The 25,323-nt window shown below is 39.1% G+C and overlaps 1 protein-coding gene and 1 pseudogene across 1 annotated transcript; one reads left to right on the top strand and one right to left on the bottom strand.

The window, feature by feature from the left end:
- The first annotated feature begins 970 nt into the window (after nt 1-970).
- Nucleotides 971-25,323, top strand: LOC145988162 (23 kDa integral membrane protein-like). The gene is made up of 5 exons (XM_083123020.1): nt 971-1,085; nt 3,850-4,032; nt 15,926-16,099; nt 22,979-23,155; nt 24,729-25,323. Exons 1-5 carry the CDS (start codon nt 1,029-1,031, stop codon nt 24,780-24,782), a joined length of 645 nt encoding a protein of 214 aa, XP_082979146.1. The 5' UTR covers nt 971-1,028; the 3' UTR covers nt 24,783-25,323.
- On the bottom strand, nt 6,019-13,792 carry LOC145979398 (protein GVQW3 pseudogene; annotated as a pseudogene).

Here is a 25,323-nt window from a genome sequence, read left to right on the forward strand (position 1 = left end):
TCACTTTTTTGCCACTTTAACTAATCGCGGATGAGGATGAGATATGATATGATGATTTTCATGAAGAGACACTCACAAAAAACACCCATGCCCAGGCTGGGATTCGAACGCGGGACCTCTGGCATTGTGGCACGGTGTGCTAACCACTCCGCCACAGAGGGGGGGCAGTTCATTTTCGAGTCATACAAGCGCGATACAGAAACGCGTAGTGAGAATTTTGATTATTAAGTAATATTTACTTTTATGAAATAACGAAGCGAAAGCGTCAATTCAACAATGCTCTCGCAAGAATATATCCAGCTTTTAAAGTATCGAAGAAACGAATATGAGGTATAGTGTAAGGTGGCTGTCACTTTCCCTTGCTGTTGAAAGACTGCCAGAAAATGTTTCTGGCATTAAAATGATATATCTTGACCCAATCTAAACTACCTAAAAATTTTAATTCGGTTCTTGGAAATAAGTTAAACCGAAGCTTAATTGTTACAACTGTACATTTGCATTCACTTATGAGGGTATTGTATTCTAATATCCAAGAATTGGAAAAAGAGTAACATTCTGTGCTACAAATTATAGATATTCTTATTTATGATTGTCATGTGTTAAATAGTAGATTAGGAGTTTGCTTTCTTTGCTTAAAGGTAAGAGGAGGAAATTATTGAGAAAATGATCAGAATTATCTGTGAGCAAAGTGTTGGTATTTTTTTTAATATTGATTAAATTGTAAGTAATGGCAAAATGAGTTGCCATTTTTTGCGGTGTCCTCTTTTTCATGACTTTGTCCTCCTTTTTAACTATGCTCTGTCCTCTTTTTTGAATGTATGTGTCTGGTCGCCCTAATTAATGTACACTTTTTAGAGTATCCTCGCTTTTAATTTAGAAATTATGAACAACGTGCAGTGTGCAATGCCGAAACTTCCCTGCACTTATCTGCTCTTCGCAATAATCAAAGGTGGGAGTTCTTGCAAGATAAGCAAGGAGTGCGATAAAATGACTCTGTTGTCAGGTGAAATCAGTAATTCTCGGCCAATATGTCTACACTGGATTGCCCTACATTAGCCGTCGGAATTTGGTTTCTTCCAGTAGTTGTAAGTATACAGCTAAGGTATAATTTATCACTTCCGTGTGAAACTTCGTAAAATTTAGCAGTATAAAAGAATATTTGGCCTTCATTATGTACCCGAAGCGGATTTACGTTCTGTGTTCGCATTTAGTGTTGGGCGACTGCCCAGGGCGGCACGCTCTGGGGCGCCATAAAGGGGCGTCACCCTTGATTAGCGTGGCTATTTGTTTGCTCGAGTTTATTTCTAAGCCCACTTTATACACAGAAAGGCTAATAAGGACTGGACCTACAGTTTAAAGTGGGAGCCGAACAACTATGTGCCTCCACCGTGTGATTGGCTATTTGTTTTCTAAATAGTTGCATTTATTGTTGTAAGAATTAATTTAAGTTACTGCTGCATAACATAAGCAAATTGCTAAATCATGTAGAAATTTAAGCTGACAGATTACTGTTATTTTGATACAATTATTTAGGTTTCCTATTAAATATTAAATAATTAAAAACGTGGTCTTTAACAGCAACAGGTGTTTATTTTTAATAAGGCTATTATTGTCGTTAAAATCGTAAATATGGTTATTTTTAATTGGAGGAAGATGGAAAGTAGAAAGTTCAGGGTAGAAACATGGGGGCAGGGTGGAAAGTAGAGAGTGCCAAAAATCCACCCTGACCGTGTGAAAATTTGATTACGTGAGAGGAGCGCACAGCAAGATTTGGTGGGACTAGCGCATAGGATCTCAGGTGTTAGTGGGATTAGCGCACAGTATAATTATCAATAAGAACCTTCCCTCGCACTTTTCTTTCCAGACTTGGGACTGGACGACGTGTAGATTAATACAAGAAGGTGGTTTAAAGGTTCTTCTATCAGCAGCTTCGTCAACTTTTCAGAACGATCTTCGATCAAACTTTGCAACGTACGACAGAGAATTGAGGCAACGAAATAAATCTTCAGTTTCAACATATTTGTCTAAAATTGTTTTTATACGCCTGTCGGTTTCAATATACTGTTTTCTTCTCTTGCGACCTGGAATGCCTAGGTCTTTAGCTATAATTTTGGCCCTCATCTCCTCAGCGTCTTCCATCAGTTTGTGAATGAGGAAATAAACATTTGGTTTATGTATTCCCACCATCCTATTTAACTTGTTATTCCAACCTTCCACAGGGTTGTTTGTCCTGTGTCTCTGTCTATAACGATTCGACATAGTTTTCGGCAAAGAAGCATTGTCCAGCCATTGATCTACGAAATAGTCAAGAAACTGCATCAGCTTTCATTCTGGGGAGTGATCTGCATGATGCATGGCCACGCTTCGTCAATTTTTTCAGGTAGTATCGAGGCTAAAGCTGCGCACATACGACACATTTTCCAAATATCTTCATTTTCCTTATATGTTGTGGCTAGACCTATGTTTTGTATATGACGGCAAAGGCATTGATTAAAATGGTAATTACAACCTGATACTGATGCTTGAGGAAACACTTCTCTTATTGCTTCTATTACTGCCATCTCAAAGTATACTTTAACATGCTGCGGAGTCCAACCACAATGTTTGAGCGCCGTAAACATCTGCATATATATGTAGATTTCTTTTTATCTTCTAGTAACACATAAACGGCCGGCCAGATGTTTGTTTCCTCTTCGGAACTTCCTGCATCAGCATGAATTGAATAAATTTGCTCAAACTGTTTCGGACAATTTTTGAATGTTCCGTCAAGGTAGAAAGAATCACAAGATGTTAATAATTTCTTGCCACTCTAATTTGCAAACACCAGACATTTCTTTTCGTTGTCCACTGTCAGGTCAAGCATAAGCAAGCTCGTCCCGTCGGAAAGTCTCAACACATTTTCATCCAAGGAGATTTCGGAATTACCAATCGGATTTTGGGGTTGTTCCCAGTGTTTTCCTACGTATTTCACACAAAGAGGTTTTTACGTTATCATATTTTGGAATTTCAGTAATTAGTTCATAACCTCTATTTCTCAATTTCCCAAATTCTTGTTTGTAGACGACGTTCACTGGCGTAGACAGTTTTTCCCTTGCTCTTTTCCTGCACACAGACATGGTTTTTACGACTTCCAACGCTGCAACATTCGGAACACACTGGTGAGGTTTTCTTTCCAAATCGTCGTTGTTTAACGTTGTCTTTAGTGATCCCTTGAACTTCAGCCTTTACACATCTCCAGTAGATAACATTTTCAGTCTTACGGCCAACACGATACTAATGTCCGTCCAGTAAGAGACAAGATTTACCCTTGGCACTGGTAATAACTTCCATTGCGCATTCACCTGCAAGGAAAGAAAGAACATTTGAATGTGCGCTTCACCGACGATCCCACGTGCGCTTCTCCCACGACACCGAAAATTTTATCTTGAACCGCCCATGATTGTTGTCAATAGCCCAGTCTAGTTGGCTGCACTTTTTGACACTCGGTGCAGTGCAGGTGTATCCAGTGTCAGGTTGGTGTAAGGGTGGTGCAAGGAAATTACGTTCAACCAACTAGACGGAAAGCTGTGTTCAAGTTCAGAAGATTCAACAAATGCCTGTCATTTGATTAGTTAGCACGCACCACGTGACCATACACTACACTTGCAACGGTCCGGAAAGTAGTGCAGACACCAAATACACTACTTGACTCGAAATTCACCGAACTAGACGACTCGATGTTGCACCGTGTACCAACTAGGCACTTCGGTGCAAAGAGAGTCAAAGAGAGTTAAAAAGTGCAGCCAAAATATACTTGTAGTATATTTAATTATGAAATGTGAAGTTCATAATTTTAAAATCTTCTTTCAGGCGACTGGTGTATGTCTCCTGGTTGTCGGAATTAGCGGCATAGTTAAGTTCGAAGAATACCAACAAATTATAACAACAGAGAGTAATAGTCTTCTTTTGACGACGCTAGGTGTCATATACCTTGTGTTACCATTCCTCGGATATTGGGGATTGAAGAAAAAACTATATTGGGCGGCGTGCGTGGTAAGTTGCTTGAACATTTAAAATTCTTAAATATTACTAATTGTAATTGTCTATTCGGACACGGTCCTGGTGTCACAGTCAGATTTATCGTCGACCTGCCTCATCATTATTATTATTCTAATCATTAGCCGTGAAAAATGTGTTTAATCAAGGTGTTGAGTGTTTTTATTTGTATGTATATATATTTGATCTGCCAAGCCAACGGGAGAAAGAAAGGAAGTCGCGAGTCTGACGGGCGAGCACCAGAAAGGTCACGTTTTCCGTCTGAAACTTAGGAAATTCGACCTTAACGACAACCATTCAAATATCTCGGGTGCGAGCGGCCGGACTGAAGTGAAACTTTTACCAGCGCAGCAACATGTATGCAAGAACGGATGTATGGAGATTCGTCGCAATCAAGCAAGAATTACGGATGCCAGATCGAATTGCTTATAATCGATCAGTTTATGGACACAGATTGCAGTTGAGCTATCGGCGCCGGGCTGGTCCGCACTTAATCCGAACGTACCCTACCGAAGCACGCTCTGTCCAGGCTGGGAGACAATGGAGCGAAGTGGAATGACCTCGTGGGAAGCGTAGCTTCAACGACCGCCAAGCGTCCTTTTTCGAAGTCCGCATAAAACGAAAGGACCTGCCATTTCGACACACAGTTTTACCGCGAGTTCCAAGGAGAACACATCCCCGCGCTCCGAACGTTGAGACTACCATTGTGCCGACTCGTCGTGTGTTGTTACCTTTTGGTGAGGACGAGCGGAAGTGCGCCAGCATACGGTAGTCGTCCGAGCGAGTTTCTGAGGAGTGGCTGTAAGCGAGATTTTGTCCTTTTCGTGAAGTGAAACGCTCATAAGCATGGCCGGCTAACGGAAGAAGAGGGGAGGAGGGCCACCCTCGGTTCGCCCCGATGCCAGACGAGACACCACGACGAATGCCTACATCATGCCGAAAACCCGAGCTACGCCGCCTGATGCCTACCAACCGCCACAGAGAGAGAGAGAGAGATGTCGAACGCTGCCATGTCGACGTCCCGGTGCTTGAGATCGTCCGACGGTGATGGAGAAGATGCCGACGACCCACCAACTACCGCCCGCCGCCCAGATGCGACGTCCGAATCACGCTTAACCACGGAGATGCTCACCGACCCCGAGAGGAAGAGACGCCGAGGCCCTTGACGTTCCCCAAGCGACGCCGACGACCCATCGTCACTGATCCGCCGAGGAACCAGATACATGAACGCTCTTCACCTTCTCGTCGTCGCGATCGAGGAAGAATAGGAAAACCTTTCGTGTGCATAGTAAGTGATTTCAATCGCCCGCGAAGACACCAGGATGCGCCGTGGAACCAGAGAGGTGGTAACGTATTCATCTGTATGAATGTCAACACGTATCGGCTCGATTGATATTTAGAGAATGCCCTAGAAATTCGTCGATGTTTTGAAAACGCCCACGCAACTCGACACTTCGTATCAGACTCCCGTTGCGCTTAATTTTGTATTTAATTGTCTCAGGTCAATGTTACTCATTTCTTGTGATTTTTAATGTTCTTAAATTCACTGTTGCTTGTGCTCCTTTTGTATTGATTGAAGTGCGTACTGCTAGAGTAAAGCGTCGCCCGCTTAGTTGTTTAATCAATTTGAGGTTTGTTCATTTTAGTATGTGTCAGCGCTGTGTCGCTGCTAGCTACGTCAGGTCGCGTATGTGATTATTTGTTAAAGTATTTGCCTGGTAACATTAATTGCTCGTCGCGGCGAAGTGTTGAAGTCCCGCCCGCTAGAGAATATATGTTTGCGTCACTCAACGGAGGTTATTGTTATGTTTAGGACCACGTGAGGTCAAGTAAAAGGAAAAACGTCGACCCACGTGAGCGTAATTGCCGTTGAGATGCTTTGTTTATTCTGGACAAATAATGTATTTAAACCGCACCGACCTATTATTAAACGTAAACTTAAGTAAGGGCTGGCTAGTGATTTGAAGTAGCACTGGAGCAAATTCACAAATTACCTGATTAAACAAAAGTCAATGTAAAAGTAAATGCGAATGCAATAATTTATGTTAATTTGGTCAATATCATTTCATACGTATGTCGCTACCCGTGATTTTCAGGTATGCAGCTAGCCGTTTCCCGGCTACAGGTAAAAGTCTGGTAATTGAAAGTATATGTGTTTTTGTTTAATATGGCTAATCGCTATGCACTGTTGGTCACCGTACCTATACACGAACTCAACCTGGACCGTTAAGCACTTTCACTTGTCCGAGGGAGATTTCGCCGCCTCTATCTAGGTAGTGGTAGTTCATGTTTTCCCGGGCAACGGAGGGCGTTTACACTGGATCCTCAAAATGTCCATTGCCTAGCTCTATGGCTGAGACCTTGGAGTATAAAAGGAATAGAGGGCGCGTGTGTGACGTCAGCTGAAGCCAAAATAGCTTGCGGCAGCGGCCATGTTGGGATGTGCCACCCGGCTATTGCGTCTATTTGTTAACATCCAGCGAGAGGGAATTTCGTCGTGTAAAATAAGGCTGCTTGTTATGCTTCTTTATGTTTAAATCGTCAGAAACATTAACATGAAGTTCTTAGTAACTAATTTTGACAAAGAAACAAACAGATCTAAGACACTTTTTGTGCTGGGGTGTGTTCATTTAACATATGTAGTGCTCTACTATATCTCGTTATTACCAGAAAGAGTTTAATGAAGTAACAATAGAATCAAAATAGGACTTGCATTGTAACTCTCGTAAATGTATAACAAAACATTTTTATATAAAAATATGAGCTATGTACAAATGTATAACACGATTTAATAACATAATTTACGCCACATCAATAAGTTAAGACGAGATTATAGGTAGGTTTCGGACCGAAACATCAGGCGATAAACTACACACGATAGGCGACAAAAGACAGGAGCCCGTTCATTCAATGGAAGCATTCAGACCGATGCGACAGGCAACAAGCAATAAGCGACACGTGTCTCTTGGCAACCGACTGTCAGAAATGAATGCTCGCTTGGGAACGAGCCAATCAACAGCAACGTTTCACACCTTATCGACATGACAAGACTGCACAAGCCTACGTTCGGTCGGTGAAATCCTCAAGCGACACGTGTCGCCTGTCGTTTTGGTGTGAATTCTCCTTTAGACTGAAGTGGCCCATGTCGCTTGCCACTCTGTTGTGAATTCTCAGGTGCTCGGGCGACACATGCCACTTGGGAACGAGCCAATCAACAGCAACGTTTCACACCATAGAGGCGTGACAGGTCGCACTAACCTGCCTTCGATTGGTGAAATCCTTAAGCTACAAATGCCGTGTCACTTCGGTATAAAATTTCCCTAAAAGGAAGCATTCACCGTGCATGCGCTACAAACAGACCGAGGCGACACGATAAACGCTATTGGGACAACGGACCAGTCCGAGTGACGCAAGAGTCATTCCATGCGAAATCAACACAGCCTTTGACCTGACCATCTCCGATTTTCATGAAATTTGGGGAGTTGAAACTATGCATGGAACTTAGTAAGTATGACAATTTTTAGTTTCGTGCGTCTTGTAATTGTTAAATTATTCAAGGTCAAAGTTTGCAGAAATTGCCCTTTTTGAGCCCGCTTAGCTATACTAAATCTGCTGTAACTCCGCCCCTATTTTGCCTAGGAAGCTCAAATAAAGCTTATTGTACAGGGAATTGAACAAGCTTTCCAGTGATATATAACAAGCTTACCTTTGGAAAAAAATATAATTTTGTCACGTGACCTTGACTTTTGACCTTGAATATCTCAAAACATGTCATCACCAAAAATCGTGAAAAAAATATATTTGGTGCCTCATTCCATACTATAAAACATATCAAAAAATCATTCTGGGACTGCAATGGGATCAGAAGATACAAAATAATATGTGTAGCTATGTGACTGATAATAGCCCGATTACATGAACTATGAAGAGTCAAATGTCCCTTAACACTCCCTACAAAATGTGAAGGAGTTATCCTGGGTATAATTGGTCATGAAAGAAATAGGTTAGGCACAGGGAGATCCCTAGCCGTGTGTGTCAAGCGCAGATCCAGCATATTGTTGACCGCCATATTGAATTCAACGCAAAAATTTCAAAGGAAAGGGGGTGATGTGATATATCAAATGAGGCTAGAATTTCACGAGAAATGAAGTGACGAAGGATTTTCCAACGTATCTTACGCCAGCAAAAAGTTATACGCATATCTTTCACTTACGATATATGCACATTACAATGTTGTCAATGTTCCTGTGAGCACACTCGTTGACGTCTCTCACACTCGCATAGAACATTTGGTAATGTAGCATGTGCAACAACATCGCAAGCAGCAACTATGCATTTTCTCAGATGGTCAATATCAGGGACTTTTAGTGCATGCACCATTCTCTTCAAATGTTTCTGAAGGTAAAAGTCCTCCTAAGATGTTAGATCTGGGGAATGTGCAGGCCTTTTAATAGATCCCCGTGTGCCCATCAATCTACCTAGAAAATTACCATGAAGAAATTGCGAAAATGTCTACATAGTGTGGTCACACTCTGTCCTGTTTCAAAACTCTCGAAAAGTACCATATCCCGTAACCAAGGATGAAAAAACCTGTTCACTTAACAAATCCAAGAAGCCCTCACCATTTAAAGTTCCGTTGTTGAATATGGACCAACCATTTCCGTTCGCCATACATTATACCACATAATTAGCTTACCAGCAACAACCATTCGACTGAGCAAATCACAGGTATGGCATATTATTTTTATTAACTTCACCGTGAACATAAAAATTTGCCTCGTCACTGAAGAATTTTTCATTCCAAAGGAAGTATCACGTAATTGTTTGAGATACTTTTCCCAATATTCTTCAATATTCAACTATTTGGTGAATGTAGCTGATTAAAATCATATGCAATGGTGCGTATACTTCTTTCTCTCCCAAGATGTCAGCGTGATCTCGGTGAGTTCCTACAACGTTAGGAGCATTCCAATGCTTTGTTTTTAACACCTCGAAAAGGAGAAAATGGTACAAGCATGCAGTAATAAATTTTTGCTGGTTAAATATATGTTGGAAAATCCTTCGTCACTTCATTTCTCGTGAAATTCTAGCCTCATTTGATATATCACATCACCCCCTTTCCTTTGAAATTTTTGCGTTGAATTCAATATGGCGGTCAACAATATGCTGGATCTGCGCTTGACACACACGGCTAGGGATCTCCCTGTGCCTAACCTATTTCTTTCATGACCAATTATACCCAGGATAACTCCTTCACATTTTGTAGGGAGTGTTAAGGGACATTTGACTCTTCATAGTTCATGTAATCGGGCTATTATCAGTCACATAGCTACACATATTATTTTGTATCTTCTGATCCCATTGCAGTCCCAGAATGATTTTTTGATATGTTTTATAGTATGGAATGAGGCACCAAATATATTTTTTTCACGATTTTTGGTGATGACATGTTTTGAGATATTCAAGGTCAAAAGTCAAGGTCACGTGACAAAATTATATTTTTTTCCAAAGGTAAGCTTGTTATATATCACTGGAAAGCTTGTTCAATTCCCTGTACAATAAGCTTTATTTGAGCTTCCTAGGCAAAATAGGGGCGGAGTTACAGCAGATTTAGTATAGCTAAGCGGGCTCAAAAACGGCAATTTCTACAAACTTTGACCTTGAATAATTTAACAATTACAAGACGCACGAAACTAAAAATTTTCATAGTTACTAAGTTCCATGCATAGTTTCAACTCCCAAATTTCATGAAAATCGGAGATGGTCAGGTTAAAAATTGCACATATCTGTGTTGATTTGGCATGGAATGACTCGCAAGCAGCTTGCCGTGTCGCTTCAGTTCGAAAAGTTGCGTTGATTTCTGAGGGTTCGCTTCCAAGCGGCACGTGTTGCTTGTCGCTTCGGTCTGAATAGATATTTCATACCGAGGCAACAAGCGATACGCGCGGCTTTGAGGATTTCACCAATGCAGGCTTGTGCGGCTTCTTTTGCCGCTAAGGCAGGTGTAAACGTTGGCTGGTTAGTTCCGGCGCGACACGAGTCCCGTGTACATTCCATCTGTAAACGTCATTATCTGACCTGACAAGCGACACGGGCTCCTTCAGTCTGAAGCAAAAAATTAACCGTACATGCCCCACCAACAAACCGAGGCGACACGATGGACTGACTGTATTAAGAAAACGACCCAGTCCGAGCGACAGTGCAGCTTGGCGTGTCGCTTCGGTTCAGGTCGTCTCATTTATTTCTGATGGTTGGTTTCCGATCGACACATTTCTCTTTTTCCGTGTCTGAAGTCTCTTTGTTCGTTCAATGAATTTACATTCCACAAAGTTCTCAGCACGTATAAACATTTGCAATAGTTATTATGAAACTTGCGAACGATTTTTGCTATTCCGATGTGTCACAATTTTGAATTAAAAATTTTCGTTAATAATAATACATAAAATCACAACAGAAATGCGTGTATAGTAAATGTAAATATGAGACGTTGCGGATACGAAGGGCGAACTCAACAAACAAACATTTTGAGGAAAATGCGTTTCAAGTTGTGAGGCACAGCCTAATTCAACCAAAAACTTTGGAAATCACACTGGAAAACTTTCCGATATGATGTTAAGACCTTTTTGTTAAGTTCACCCTGTACCTCACAATTTGAAACATACGTTCCTCACACTATACGTTTGTTGAGTCCGCCCTTCGTATCCACAACGCCTCATACGTTGTAACCATGTTTATCTGGAGACATCTCAATTCCTTCCATATCTCGAGAGAGAGAGAGAGAGGGGGGGGGGGGGGGGCGCGCAACCACGATTTTTTTCTTGGGGGCAAGTGCCAGGATAAACGTGCCAATAATAATAAAATTGGTAAATGGTAATAATAGTAATTAATAATAATAACAATAATGGCATTATTATTATTATTATCATCATTATTACAACAAGTGGTAGTAGTAGCCTATTATCAAAGACGTGATTATTTTCACAAATTACGCAAAAAGGGGGTAGAAGTCTGTGCTAAAGCATTTGTTTGGAGCAAACGATTTAAAATATTTTTTCAACACGTTCATTTCACATTAGCTAATAATGGAAAACAAGCACACAAACTGTATTTTGAATGGCAGAAAATGAATGATAAATGCATTCCGAAGATAATTATTTTTGTACATAAGATGTATAACTTTCATGTACAAGATATGTTTTACACATATGCAACATGGAGCGCAAAAAAAACATAAGGATTATAAGGAAAATACATATGCAACATGCTAACACTAAATTGTGTACGTACCTATTTAAAGTTTATTCAATACATATATACAACACATTGAAACGCCCTGGTTTCGACGTTGTGACGGTGAACATTATTCAGTTTTGCCCATGATGTTAGCTCTTCTCTAGCCGGAGATATGATGTTCTTATACACTCAGGGTTCGGGTGTGTATATATATATATATATATATACTCTATGTGATCAAAAGTATCCGGACACACCGCGATACGTGTGTTTATCATAAAGGGCGACACAGTACTGCCATCTACCGCGTGGAACACATAGTCAGCGAACTCAGTAGTCTGCAGACATTGTGAGACAGCAGTATGAGATGGTCTAAGGAACTCGCAGACTTTCAACGTGGTCAGTTGGTTGGGTGCCACTTGTGTAGGAAGTCTGTGTGTGAGATTTCCATCCTCCTAAACATCCCTCTGTCCACTGTTTCCGATGTTATAGTGAAGGGATGTGTACAACCCAAAAGCGTGCAGGCCAACCTCCCATGTTGACCTCCAGAGACCATCCAGTGTTGAAGATTGTCGTAGAGCATTATCGTCAATCATCCATCGCCACCATCACACAGGAATTGTGAACTGCATCAGGATCTACTCCAAGCACCATTACTGTTTGGCGCAAGCTACGGCAACTTGGTTTCCATGGCCGAGCAGCTGCCAATAAGTCAAACATCACACAGGAAAATGCCAAACGCCGCCTCGTGTGGTGCAAGGAGCGTCGAAACTGGACCATAGAACAGTGGAAAACCGTTGTGTGGAGTGATGAATCACAGTACACAATGTGGCGATCCGATGGTAGGGTGTGGGTGTGGCGAATGCCTGGTGAACGACATCTACCAGCCTGTGTAGTGCCGACAGTGAAATTCGGAGGTGGCGGGGTTACAGTGTGGCCATGATTCTCCTGGAGGGGGCTTGGCCAACTTGTTGCTTTACATGACAAAGTCACGGCATAAGCTTACGTTGACATTTTAACAGCTTTCATGCTGCCTACCGTCGAAGACCAGTTCGGGGATGACCATTGTGTCTTTCAACACGACCGAGCACCCGTCCATACTGCAGGGCTTGTGGGGGAGTTGTTTGACGACGACAACGTCCCACAAATGGACAGGCCTGCGCAGAGTCCTGATTTGAATTCCATAGAACATCTCTGGGATGTTTTAGAATGCCGACTTCGTGCTAGACCACACCGATCCACATCAACACCTCCTCTCCTTTTGGCGCTCTGCGAGGAATGGGCTGCCATTCCTCAGAAAACCTTCCGGCAACTTATTGAAAGTATGCCTGTGAGAGTGAACGCTGTCATCTAGGCTAAGGGTGGGCCAACACTGTATTGACTGCCAGTGTTCCCGATGGAGGGTTGCCCAAACTTGTACCTTATTTTCAGATGGGTGTCCGGATACTTTTGATCACATAGAGTATATATATATATATATATATATATATATATATATATATATATTGTCAAAAAAGTACCGGGAATTGTTAAATAAAACGCACAATTTTAATTTATTCATCAATATTTATTTTGTCGCCTTCAAAGTAGGCCCCATTTGATGCAACACACATATGCTAGCGTTTTTTCCAGTCTTGGAAACACTTTTTATAGGCGCTTTCCGTTATGGCCTTCAGCTCCTTCCACGAATTTTGCTTTATGGTTTCAATCGAGTCAAAACGGGTACCCCAGAGCAGCAATTTTAGTTTTGGAAACATAAAGAAGTCACACGGGGCCAGATCTGGTGAATACGGTGGTTGATCGATGGTATTTATTTTTTTTTGGCCTTAAATTCTGTCACAACTGTCGGTCTATGCGATGGCACATTATCGTCGCGTAAAATCCACGAATTGTTCTTCCACAAATCTGGCCGTTTCTGGCGGATTTTCTCACGCAAACGCTTCAATACGGCCAAATTGTATTCTTTATTGACCGTCTGTCCCTCTGGAACGAATTCATGATGCACCAAACCACGAATATCGACGAAAACAATGAGCATCACCTTGACTTTTGAAATCTTTGACGTGTTTCTTACTGTTTCGGCTCGTGTTTTGTCCTCCATTCCGTGTTTTGTCCTCCATTCTGATGACCGTTGACTTGATTGATCCCCATGAATGTGGGATCAGAATTTGCGCGATCCAGCATGTCTAAAGAGACCTGCTCACGGTACTGTTTTTGAAGAAAATTCAACTCTTTTGGAACAAGCCGTGCGGCGACGCGTCTCATGCCCAAAATATTCTCCCAAAATCGAACGAAGAGACTCGTGAGAGATGTTAAGGCCACTAGCTATCTCTCTTAAGCTGGAATGGCGATTATCGAGCACAATTTCCTTCACTTTTTCGATGTTTTCATCGGTTGAAGAGGTCGAAGGTCGTCCAGAACGAGACATGTCTTCGATGATCTCTCGGCCCTCCTTGAACGCTTTGTACCACTTGTAAGCCCGTGTTTTTGATAAAACTGATTCACCGTAAGTCTTTTCTAACATTTTTAGCGAGTCAGCACACGAAAGTCCGTTGGCAATACAAAATTTAAGGCAAACTCTTTGTTCAATAATTTCATTCATTGTGAAAATCGTGATGCAGTACTGAAGTGGACTGATTCAACCAGCTGCTGTAAACAAACTGGTTGACAGATCGCGCTCATGTATGGCATAGTAATTAAGTACAGTGCTACCAACTTACGGAAAAAAAGATTTTTAAAAGATTAGCGCGGGCCTTTTAAATTACAAATTCCCGGTACTTTTTTGACAGAAGGTATAATGAAAGTTAGCGTCGACTTAACAAGTTTATTACACTGGGGTGAAATTAGATATCCGCACAAAAACAAAGTCACAATATCTCCTGATACGATTTCACTGCACTTTGTCGTTCCTGAAGTTCCAGGTTCGAATCTCCTCTGCAGGCATCTTGGAGAGGGAGGACAGGGACCATTCAATTTTTTTTCTCCAGTGGGGAATATGGGACCTTATTTTTCTTTTAGAGCATTGGGTCGCCTCTGTGCTGACATGGGGACAATAGGGCATTAATTTAACGACTCAAGGAACAATTAAATCTGCCTTCCTATTAATATTACCAAGTAACTCATATTTATTATAAGCGTATAATGAATAAAGCTTAGTTAAACGTTATTCACTTTAATTAATTGCTTTAATAAAGCTAAACTAAAGACCTAAAGACAGTAATTGAACACTGCTTATTTTTCCCTTACTGAAAAATTAATTATCGATGAACATCACCCTTCGTATAATCTACCTGGTAGGCCAAGAAATATTGCTATCGCTCGTATAATCTACCAGAGTAGGCCAAAAGATGGTCATTTCTGAATGGACTGTTGTGAAATATAAAATCTACTAATAGTAGGCCGTCTCCCAACAGTAATTATATCCACGAGCTAAACCGTAGCTTAGAACAATGCGTATGTTCTACCTGGTAGGCCGACAAATATTGTTATCGCTTGTATAATCTACCAGAGTAAGCTCTCTTGTAATCTTAAGCACCTGTGTGCTCGCAATGCTGGACTATTTGCGGGAGCAGAGCTCGACCAAATCTCTTCGAAGAGTCTACCCAGAACTAACTGGCCGGGGCCGTATCGCTGCTTATATACATTTCTGAGTGCAGCACCAGCGCCTCTGTGGATACTCGTGAACTACGAGAGCGCTGCTTAACATTGAGTGCCATATATACAGGTTAACAAAGAACTATTAGAACAATAACGCTCCCTAGTGAGATATAGTAGAACTTCGTTCTCTACCAAGCATAGCAGTGAAATCCTATGCAGAAGCGATAACAAAACAGATAAGATTACACAATGCTATTCAACAATAAAAATAACAAATGCGTAACTTTGTAACGATCTAGCCGGATCGCTGCAACATATTATTTAAATACATTACAGAAAACAACCAACTTGCGACGCCATTGCATTCTCTCTTTTACAATTTTTTTCATTTAGATCGCTCGGCGTCCATGGTCTACTTCCGCCGCCCCCTGCTAGTAACTACGGCTCTGAACTTGACGACACAGAAAAGCAGGCAATGCGAGCAAAGCGAGTAAGAAAATTTTACGAAATGTAGCTATTTTTATTTGCATAAACTTTGAAATCGAGTGGGGCAATTGCTCTTCTGTGCCCTACAGGTGTCATGGCCGTCAACGTTTGCCCCACCCCCCTTATTTGCCTCTAATAGGGTGCAAAGAATATCACAGGGTTCCAAGGCATTCTCTCTTTCACAACATTTTATTCATTTAGATCATTCAGTACCCATGGCCGACTTCAGACACCCCCTAGCAACGGCTCTGAAATTGACGAGATTGAGAGAAGCAGGAATTGCGAGTGAAGCGAGACAGAGAGAGCCAGACTGCCTTGACAGCGGTGATGAACATTTTCAACGCCTTCTGTAATGTGGATATATTTATCATGAATCAAGCTATGCATTCTTATGTGTACATTTCTAAATAAAAAATTCCTAACCTCTGAGATATTTTCATTTTTCAGGGTCTTGCACCGAAAGGATCACCCTCTATAAGAAATGTAGTGTTAGACATTAAATTCTACTATAATATATCACCAGAAATTAGATATAAAAGACAATTAACGATGTATTCCATTCTTCTTTGTTCAGATAATTGTCTCCTTCGTCGTCTTACTCGTGATTGAAATATTTACCGGTTTCATCACCTTAGTGTCAACGATCAATTTGAGAGCATCCATTGAATATGACTGCCTTAAATTATTGGAAAGATACAAAAATGGAAGCCAACCTGATCAAGAGCTATGGGATAATATTCAAGAAACAGTAAGTCGATTGCTTCGTCAAAATAATTATACAGGGTGTCCCTAAAGGTACTTTACAACTTTGATGTCATACAGCACAACTTGTAATTGACATAAAGACATTTTATTTACCAACGCATGGAGTTTTATTGTGAATTAGTCCACTTCAACATGCGCACTTCTGGTGGCGCGTACATCTAATGGAAATTCCAACTCTGTCCACACCCTCTGCAGCATACCCTATCAACTGTAGCAGTGGCAGCTCTTATTCTGGCCTTCAAATCCATATCAATCTCAATGACAGGAGTAGGCCTCCCTGATGGCACAGTGGTAGCATCGTCGCCTTGTAATCAAGGGGTCCCGGGTTCGATTCGAAGTGGAGGCACATAGTGGTTAGGATCCCACTTTAAACTGTAGGTCCAGTCCCGATTAGCCTTACTGTGCATAAAGTGGACTTAAAACAACAAATCAATCCAATCAATGACAGGAGTGCTGTACACTGTCTCTTTGACACAGCCCCACAAAAGAAGTCCAGGGGTATAATGTTAGGAGCCCAGGTAATTGGACCATCTCTTCCAATCCAAAGTGCTGAAAACATCCTGTCCAGGACATCTCTCACGTATAAGACCCAGTGTGGTGGTGCACCATCTTACTTAATACCTGACAAAGAACAAAACATTAGTGAATCACCTACAAGTTGTGCTGTATGACTTCCAAGTTGTAAAGTACTTTTTGGGACGTGGTGTATTATCTTATTCCATTAAGATAAGATAAGTTTGGCAACTTTCTGCATGTTACCATGTTCACCAACTTTCTTCTTATATCGTTATACCTTTACCATATGGATTATGCAAACTATTAAAACAAGCATCTAAACAATAATTTAACCAAATTATATAAAGAACTTAAAAGACTGGTCTATGTACGCCACTTATCGTTCTCCATTGCACCCTTCGGATGATTGGGGTTCCTCCCCAATTGTACCAGCAAGTGGCTATTTTAACAAAAAGAAAGGGGGTCTGCAGGGTTCAGTTCCACCACTCCAAACAGTACTGGCTGACTAATACTGCTTGTTCCTTCCTGCTTTCTGTGCTGTGCTTGGCAGAAGCAGTGTTGCTACATGAAGGGAAATTCCTTAGCTGAAGTGGTATCCAGGTCCTTTTTAAGGTAAAAATAAAGATTTTTATGAAAAATATAGAAATTTCCGGAAAATTTGAGATTCTTGCGCTACTGTTTTTGTTTTAATTGTATGCCTGCATTGGTGTTTTATTTATATTATACATTGATTGATTGAGTTGGTGTTTTAAGTCCACTTTATGCACAATAAGGCTAATCGCGACTGGACCTACAGTTTAGTGGGATCCAAACCACTATGTGCCTCCACCGGGTATCGAATCCGGGACCATTTATATTATACAGTGCATTCGTTTTGGCATGTGAACAACTCTTATAACACAGGTTAGTACTCGTCATGCAATATAAATATAATTGTTTACATGATAAAGATATGTTCGTAAATAAGCGAGACATTACAGGATTTAAATGCCGGCCGGCATCTGTACCATGTCACGTGCTATCTCGGCCCAGTGCCAAAACAAACGCACTGTATTTAATTAATGTAGATGAGGTGAATAATAAATATATATACAACGAATAAGAATACGCCAATGTAGAATTTGAGAAAATATGGACCTTTGGCTTAATATAAGGGAAGGGTTTAATGAGTCCAAAAACCCACCCATTGTTTTAGTAAACATTTTACATTCATTACATAATGAAATCAATGGTTAATCATTTCATTATATTACTTGAAAGAATTTTTATAAATTTATTTGTGATTTATTTAAATAATAGTTGCATATTCTTCAATTTCAATAACGTTCTTTCCTAATAACATAAGCATGTTTCAGAATTTGTTATGGAAAAAATATGCTGCAATTGGTAATAATTAATTGTATGTAGTCTCAAAAAGCGAAATTCAGACATATTTTGATAAGATTCTTTCAAAAGTTGAAAATAGAAATATGAATACACTCCTTCAGTAAACATAGTAAAGAATAATACAGTTGCTGATAGGTGCACATTGATATATATACATTATAAAATGGACGGTTTAAAGGGAAGTTTTATTATAATACTAATTAGTAGTAGTAGTATTAACTTTTTACAAATATAATCATTAACATCAAGCAATAGTTATTACTATTAGCATTAACTGTCTGTAACCATTCAAATTCTATTATCCTTGAGCTGCTGAAAGTTGTACCCCTCCCTTTATTTTACACTATACATAGGCCATGTGTGGACCCCTAACATAGAAGTAAAGTTTGTAGATTTCCATGTTCTTTTAAAAAGGAGGGAGAGTTTATAATAAGGAAATAACATTTCAAAGATTTACAGGATATTGAGACATAAATGCACAAAAGATTTTTATAGAGCGTTTTTACAAGCAAGCAGCGTTAGATATTCTGGATTAGCATTATCAGAGGTAATGGAGCAGATTGGTGAAATTTATAGCATCGAAGCTGATATAAGAGGATTAGAACCTGATAAGCGGCTAGAGGAAAGACAGGCAAAATCTAAACTGTTGGTGAAAAAATTGTAACAAAGCCTACAATTACTCACAATGACGCCTTTACAATTTTTTCAAAGTTACAAAATACGGTACATGATCCCATGTATACCAAAGAGATATTTTGAGTATTTCCTTTTCGGAAAAAATATATATATATATATATATATATATATATATATATATATATATATATATATATTTGAATTCAAATTTTATATATAGCCTACATGTGCACTATGGGCTATTGGAATTATGCTAGACAATCTAACCCAATCCCTAAATGAATTAATTATACTAGGTGATAGGAATATTGATCTTCTTAAACGGGAATATAACAGTCACACATACTTATAAATATTAAATTGATTGATTGATTGATTTGCTTTATTTTTTATTTCACTTCACTTTTGGCTGGCTAGAAATATTAAAATCAAACAAATTAGAACAGTTAGTAAATGAACCAACACAAATTAGCGAGACTACTGAAACTTTAATTGATAATACTAAAACCAATATTCCCAGTAACTGTATAACTATTCATGTTGTTCACACCCTTATCTCCGATCATACTGCTCAACTTGAACATTTAAATGGCAAACACCTAACGTGCATGCCAACACTTTCAATGGAGTATAGACAAAAAAACATTGAAAATATAGAATGTCTTAAAACTACTATTGAGCAATGAAACGTGGGATGACATCTTCAATCTTACCTGTGATCTTACTGATACCAACGAAATAAAGGACTATTTTGTTAGTAACTTAATTTATTACTTAAATTTAACCTGCCCCAAAATAACTAAGAAAATAAACCCTAGTTCTACTAACATCCCACTTACTAATGACACAATACTTCTCAAAGAAAAAATGAATGATGAATAAGTTCGTAACCCATAGAGATATCAAAATAAATATAAAGAACTAAGGAAATTATGCCGAAAATCCATACAGGAACATAATTCAAAGAAAATATGTGATGAAATTGTGAATGTCACTAATAAAAAAAAAAAATAATAATAATTTGGAGTATTATAAATAAACGCTGAAAACAACCATATGAGGATAACATAAGAATTGTAATTAATGACGAAGAAATAACCGAAACAGAAATAATGTGCAACACATTCAACAAATATTTTGCAATTTGCCTAATACTAATTACAATATTCATAGTAATAGAAACTCTACACCCACTCCAACATATAAATATGTTATAAATAGCATACTTATTCCTGAGATAACAATAAACTAACATAATGAAGTCATAAGAGGACTTATGGACCAGATGAATGGTCGCATAATTTAGTGAAAAGATGTTCACAATTTTTTGAGAAACCATTGCTTCATGCAGTGAATTCCTCCATCAGAACTGGAACCTTTCCTAGAATATTGAAAACTAACAAAGTTTTCATAAAGACTATTGCTAAACAAAGCATTATATAGTCTATCTGAATTTATGGAAAATACAGGGGAACTAGACATTAACTAATAATACCTCTACTTAATTAATTATGACATATTTATTCTTTAACATTTAATCTATAATCATTTTGTACTGTTTATAACATATATATCCTCATGTTTTGAAATTCTATAGAGTAATCTCTCTTTTGTGTAAGTAAAATTTTATGTAATCTTTTTAGGACATATCATATTCTTAACCATCATATATTGTAAACAAAACTCTCAATACTCTACTTGTTACCCTTGAATTTTTCCATACCTATTTATCAGAGGTTTATGGAAATAATAATAATCATTATTATTATTATTATTATTACTACTTGGTTGAATAGTTTGCTAAGAAAAAATTGAAGAACGTACTAGACGATAGTCTCATGAAATTATTAACAACGATTTGTAAACCATAGATGATTAAAGCACCTCAAGGGTGAAATTTTGACCCCTCAATAATTCCTCAACCCAGTGGAGGCACACAGTGGGTTCGAATCTAACTTTAAACTGTAGGTCCAGTTCTGATTCGCCTATCTGTGTTTTGACCTCAGGGCTACTGTTGTGAACTGGACTGTTAAAGAAGGTGAAGTTATAGGCCGAGGGTTTGCCTAAAATGTTTTGTTTTATTTCCTTGGCCACAAAATTTAGGCTTTAAAATCCATTTGAATAGAAATACACAAGTTTTATGGTGCTTGTTTTTGCCAAGGACATATTTAGAGTGGGATCCATGGGGTCAGGACACCCCTCCAAAATGAAATAAGCACAATACTTCTTTGCTGTTGTATGATGGATATAATTCATGGATTTTACATGAAGATAAGGATTAGTTTGCGATTATACATCTTTGCATTGAAAATTTATGCACAGCACTACTACTAATAATAATAATACACATAAAAATAATGATCAGTGACTACTTTTCATCAGGTGGACCTAACAACCTTATTTGGTACTCAATAAATAATCTAATAACATGAATTTCTCTGCTAGGACCGATATTTGGTTTCATATTTTAGTGATCTTAAGTAGAGATAAGCTAGATAATGAATACATGTTATATCGCATTCTGATATAGATTGTTTTCAATCTATGGTGACGAAATTGCACACCTTGGGCAGCACCACCAAGCAGGAAGAGAGTGAAGCTGCCAGTCGTGTGAGCACGTTGGACCGTTGACTGTGTGTGACAGGTGTGGTCATTGGATATCGGGAAGGATGCCACCGAAAATCAATGTATATTGGGAAGGTTACATAACTGCCCTTTCCGACGTAAACTACAGTACTGCTATAGTGCCATTATGAAACTGTGCAAAGAGCATGGATTCATTGTGTCCAAAAGTTGTATATCACGGGTGTTGAAAGGGGCAGGTAAGGCGAGGCATGGGATGATTCCTGTTTGGCAGAGACAGGCCAACTCCTGGTCTGCCACTAGCTGCACACCAGCTACAATTCGGAAAGTCAGGGTGCTGGTCACCAAGGAGAATCCAGCCATGCATAGAAGTATCGCGAACTGGCTAGAAACATGTCTCAAGACAGTGCACACCATCATTCACTGCGATTTGGGTTTGGAAAAGCGACACAAGGGGCATGTTCATAAGCTCTGCCAAAACAGGAACGTTGCACCAACTGTTAAAGATTTATGAGTGGCACCTGTCAGGTGAAAAGTGGAAGTTCGTTGTTACATTGAACGAGGTATATGTTTATCTTGATGACTGTCACAAGTCATGTGCAATTTTTTATCGATCGACAGGTCCGAGGGACTTTCAAAGATGGTTCACTGAATGTAAGGAAGGTTTTTGCCATAGGTTTCATGATCATTGCTGGATACTCGTACAATGGCAAGCTGACCATACATCCTGTTGCCAAAAATACGAAGGTTAATTCTAATTATTATCAGGCTAACGTCCTGACACCCATTTATCGCCATCACATTCCCCATCTCTATGGGAGGGACCAGACACGTGTGTGGCTGCATCAAGACAAGGCGTCAAGTCACACATCTCGCTCAACCTGCCTCTTCCTCCAACAAATGGCAGAAAAACTGGAATCCGTGCCATTCCTTTCACATTTCCAGTGAAGTCACCTGATGCCTCACCGATTGACTTTTGCACCTTCGGCCCACTGAAACGAGCCTTGTCTCAGGGGAGACCTGGCACGATTGAAGGGCTATCGAAAGGAGTGGTTGAGGCTAGACATGACTACACTTCGTGCCAGTCTTCTACAGTGGAAACTTTGCTGTTGGGCAATTGCCAAGATGGAGGGCCACCAAATAGAGCACTCTCGATGGTGGCTACATAGTTTCTCTTAAGGTAGGTGCAGTTTGAAATCGCCACCATAGATCGGAAACAACCTCTGTATTTTTACCTGTTCATGGAATAATGATAATAATAATTATGACTATTTTAATGTTATTTTTAATAATAAACATATTAATCTGTTAACCTCTTATTATATACTGTATTATTATTATCATTATATGTGAGACAGTTTGTAGCCCACCCATAATATAGATCTAGATATGTGCCTAGTTTGTGCCAATTTTAAGTCAGAATGAATATTTCAAATGTATCCAACCACCTATTTAATTGCCTAAGGTAAGAAAACTATGAAAGTATCCATTGAATATCTGTATATTCTGATTTGGTTTCGAGATTCTTTTCAAACTCTAGGGATTTTCATTTCAAGCACTGTCCCACGACAGTCGTCGTAGGGGGTGCTGGAAATATGTATGCAACATATTGGTGTATTATGCAACATGTCCCCGCATAAAGACACTTATACATCTTCCCTCTCTCATTGAAGAATAAATTAACTCCCAAGTTAGGTGTGTCCTTGACCTTCAAATTCTAATGGTATAATTTCACTTTCAGTTTAAGTGCTGTGGTGTTGGTAGTTCAGAAGACTATGAACCCTACCCCGTTCCATCATCATGTCGGGCAAACAGCACTTCGTATTTTGACATAGGTTGCGCATCGACACTGGCTAGTAGGGTATATTCATGGATTGAAGTTTCTTTGTACACTGAATTTGTGTCAGCTGGCGTAACTGTAAGTCACTATTTATGTGTTCAATAATGTGTGTTGGTGAAAGTGCACATTGTGTATGTCTGTTAAAAAGTGAGTGTGTTATTCAAAAAAAGCTGGTGCAGAAAAGTTAACTGTAAAAGTTACTTTTTGAACCAAATAACTGCAATTGTAACTCAGTTGTGTTTAGAAAGTAACCTTCTGAATGTTGTATTCTTTGCTTTTTCAGTAGCATAGTGGTATCAGCGTGCTATCAAGAGTTCTGAGCATGATTCAATGCACTTCTGCATAGGTTATTTTGCTTGTGGTCTTACTATAGTTCTGTGGTTGATTTAATAATTAATATATCCAAATTTTGTACCATTGGGTTAACGACAACAGGGAGATGGCAAGACTTTTAGGATGGAAGGTTGATTTATTTTACTATGCACTCTGCCACTTGTGGCTAATCACAAAGATGAGGATGAGTGATGATATGATAACAATGAACACTCACGAAGAACACTCATGCCTAGGTTAGGATTTCAATCCAAGAACTCTGGTCTCATAGCATGCTATGATTACCACTCTGCCACAGAGGTTGGCATAGGATGGAAGGAAAGGAATAAAAATGTAAGGATATGTCCTGACCCTCATTAAAGGTTCTGCAATAATTACATGAAGGCCTGAAAAATCCTCAATCAAGATTGATTAACTAATGGATTAGTCACAAAAACTAATCTTTGAACGTAAGTTTTGAAACAAGCAACGACACTTTTTCAGTCTCATAACTCGTAAAAACCAACTTTTAGTCTGTAAAATGCAAACAAGGGGAAACAGCACATGGCTGATTTTCAAATTCATATTCGTAACATGATACGTAGCCAAAATGCATTTTAAAGCAGGAACTGATAAATGGTTTTAGAAAATGTAATTTTTTTTTTTGAAAAGAAACTGATTTTTGGTACACATACTTATTAATAAAGTTTTAGATTTTGTGATAAGTTTTTTCCAAGAGTAAAGCTATGTTCACTGATATTGCTGTACTTAGGTTTATAATTTCCACAGGTAAAAACAAAATTCCCGTTACTACAATTATTCATGAATATGGTTGGAAGTAAAAATAAAAAAATAAGCAAAAGCAAGTGCCTGAATCAAATTCAGATATGGCAATGTTACTGTCCCCAGAATTTAGGCCCATCAGGGGCTTAGACCTAAATCTGGCCCTTGTATGTTCAGTTCCAGTTGTACTATCCGTGCATGAATATGACTTTTTTAAAAATAATTTCATGTATGCTTTGTAGAACTGACTATTTGATTTAAACTGCCACTGTTGGCTATTCGTGAAAATGAGGATAAGACAACAAGATAATTTGATGACACTCGCAAAGAACACTCATGCCCCAGGTAGGATTCAAACCTGGGGCTCATGGAATCGTAGTACACTGTGCTAACCACTCCACCATGCAGGTTGGCGAACTTACTATTATAGCTAGAAATTTGCACCAAGAACCTAAAGAAGAAACATAGTGATAAAAAGAGTTCAAGTATTCTAAGCTAACAGACTTAATTTTGAATAATCTAAATTATTAGCAACTATACTTCTGTTTTCTTTCAGCTGATTGGCTTGATCCTGACTTGCATTCTAAGTTGCTATATTAGTAGAAAATAGAAGAGAAAGATCAGATAGATGAGATTCTGTTTGAAGATTAACTATCTCCCATATATCCAAGATACTTACTACATCGTCTCCATCATTAGCATTAGACATATATTTTGAAATAAAGTTTGGAGGAGAATCATCCGCATATGGAAAAAAAAAAAAGCAGTATTGCATGTAATACATCATAATGAAAGAAGATGGAAAATATAAATACAACCATTCACAATCAAATAAGTTAGTTTATACTTAATTACATTTTCAGACTTAAACATGGCACTCGAATTGGAAATTGTGACGTGATCCGGGGGATTCGCTTGAACCAATCAGCATGGTCCCACTAGTGCCATGATAAAATTCAAGTATAATTCCCAGCTTTCAAGATGAACTTTCCAAAAATTCAAGGCTACAAGAAGATGTGTTCTCTATTTCAACCTTGCGTATTATGGCCTCACCAACCCCACACATAAAAATATATATATATTAACAATATAAAGGGTCTGTGTGATTCCACTGTATACAAAAAAATGTGATTCAATTAAATGGTAGATAT

The sequence above is a fragment of the Lepisma saccharinum genome, chromosome 1, assembly GCF_977018435.1.
Source record: "Lepisma saccharinum chromosome 1, izLepSacc3.1, whole genome shotgun sequence".
NCBI lineage: Eukaryota > Metazoa > Arthropoda > Insecta > Zygentoma > Lepismatidae > Lepisma > Lepisma saccharinum.

Excerpts from the sequence above, each read along its gene's own strand:
- LOC145988162 (XM_083123020.1), top strand. The coding sequence starts at position 1,029 with ATGTCTACACTGGATTGCCCTACATTAGCCGTCGGAATTTGGTTTCTT. Across the intron at positions 1,086-3,849 it reads TTTGGTTTCTTCCAGTAGTT|GCGACTGGTGTATGTCTCCT; the intron begins GTAAGTATACAG and ends ATCTTCTTTCAG. Across the intron at positions 23,156-24,728 it reads TTGTGTCAGCTGGCGTAACT|CTGATTGGCTTGATCCTGAC; the intron begins GTAAGTCACTAT and ends GTTTTCTTTCAG.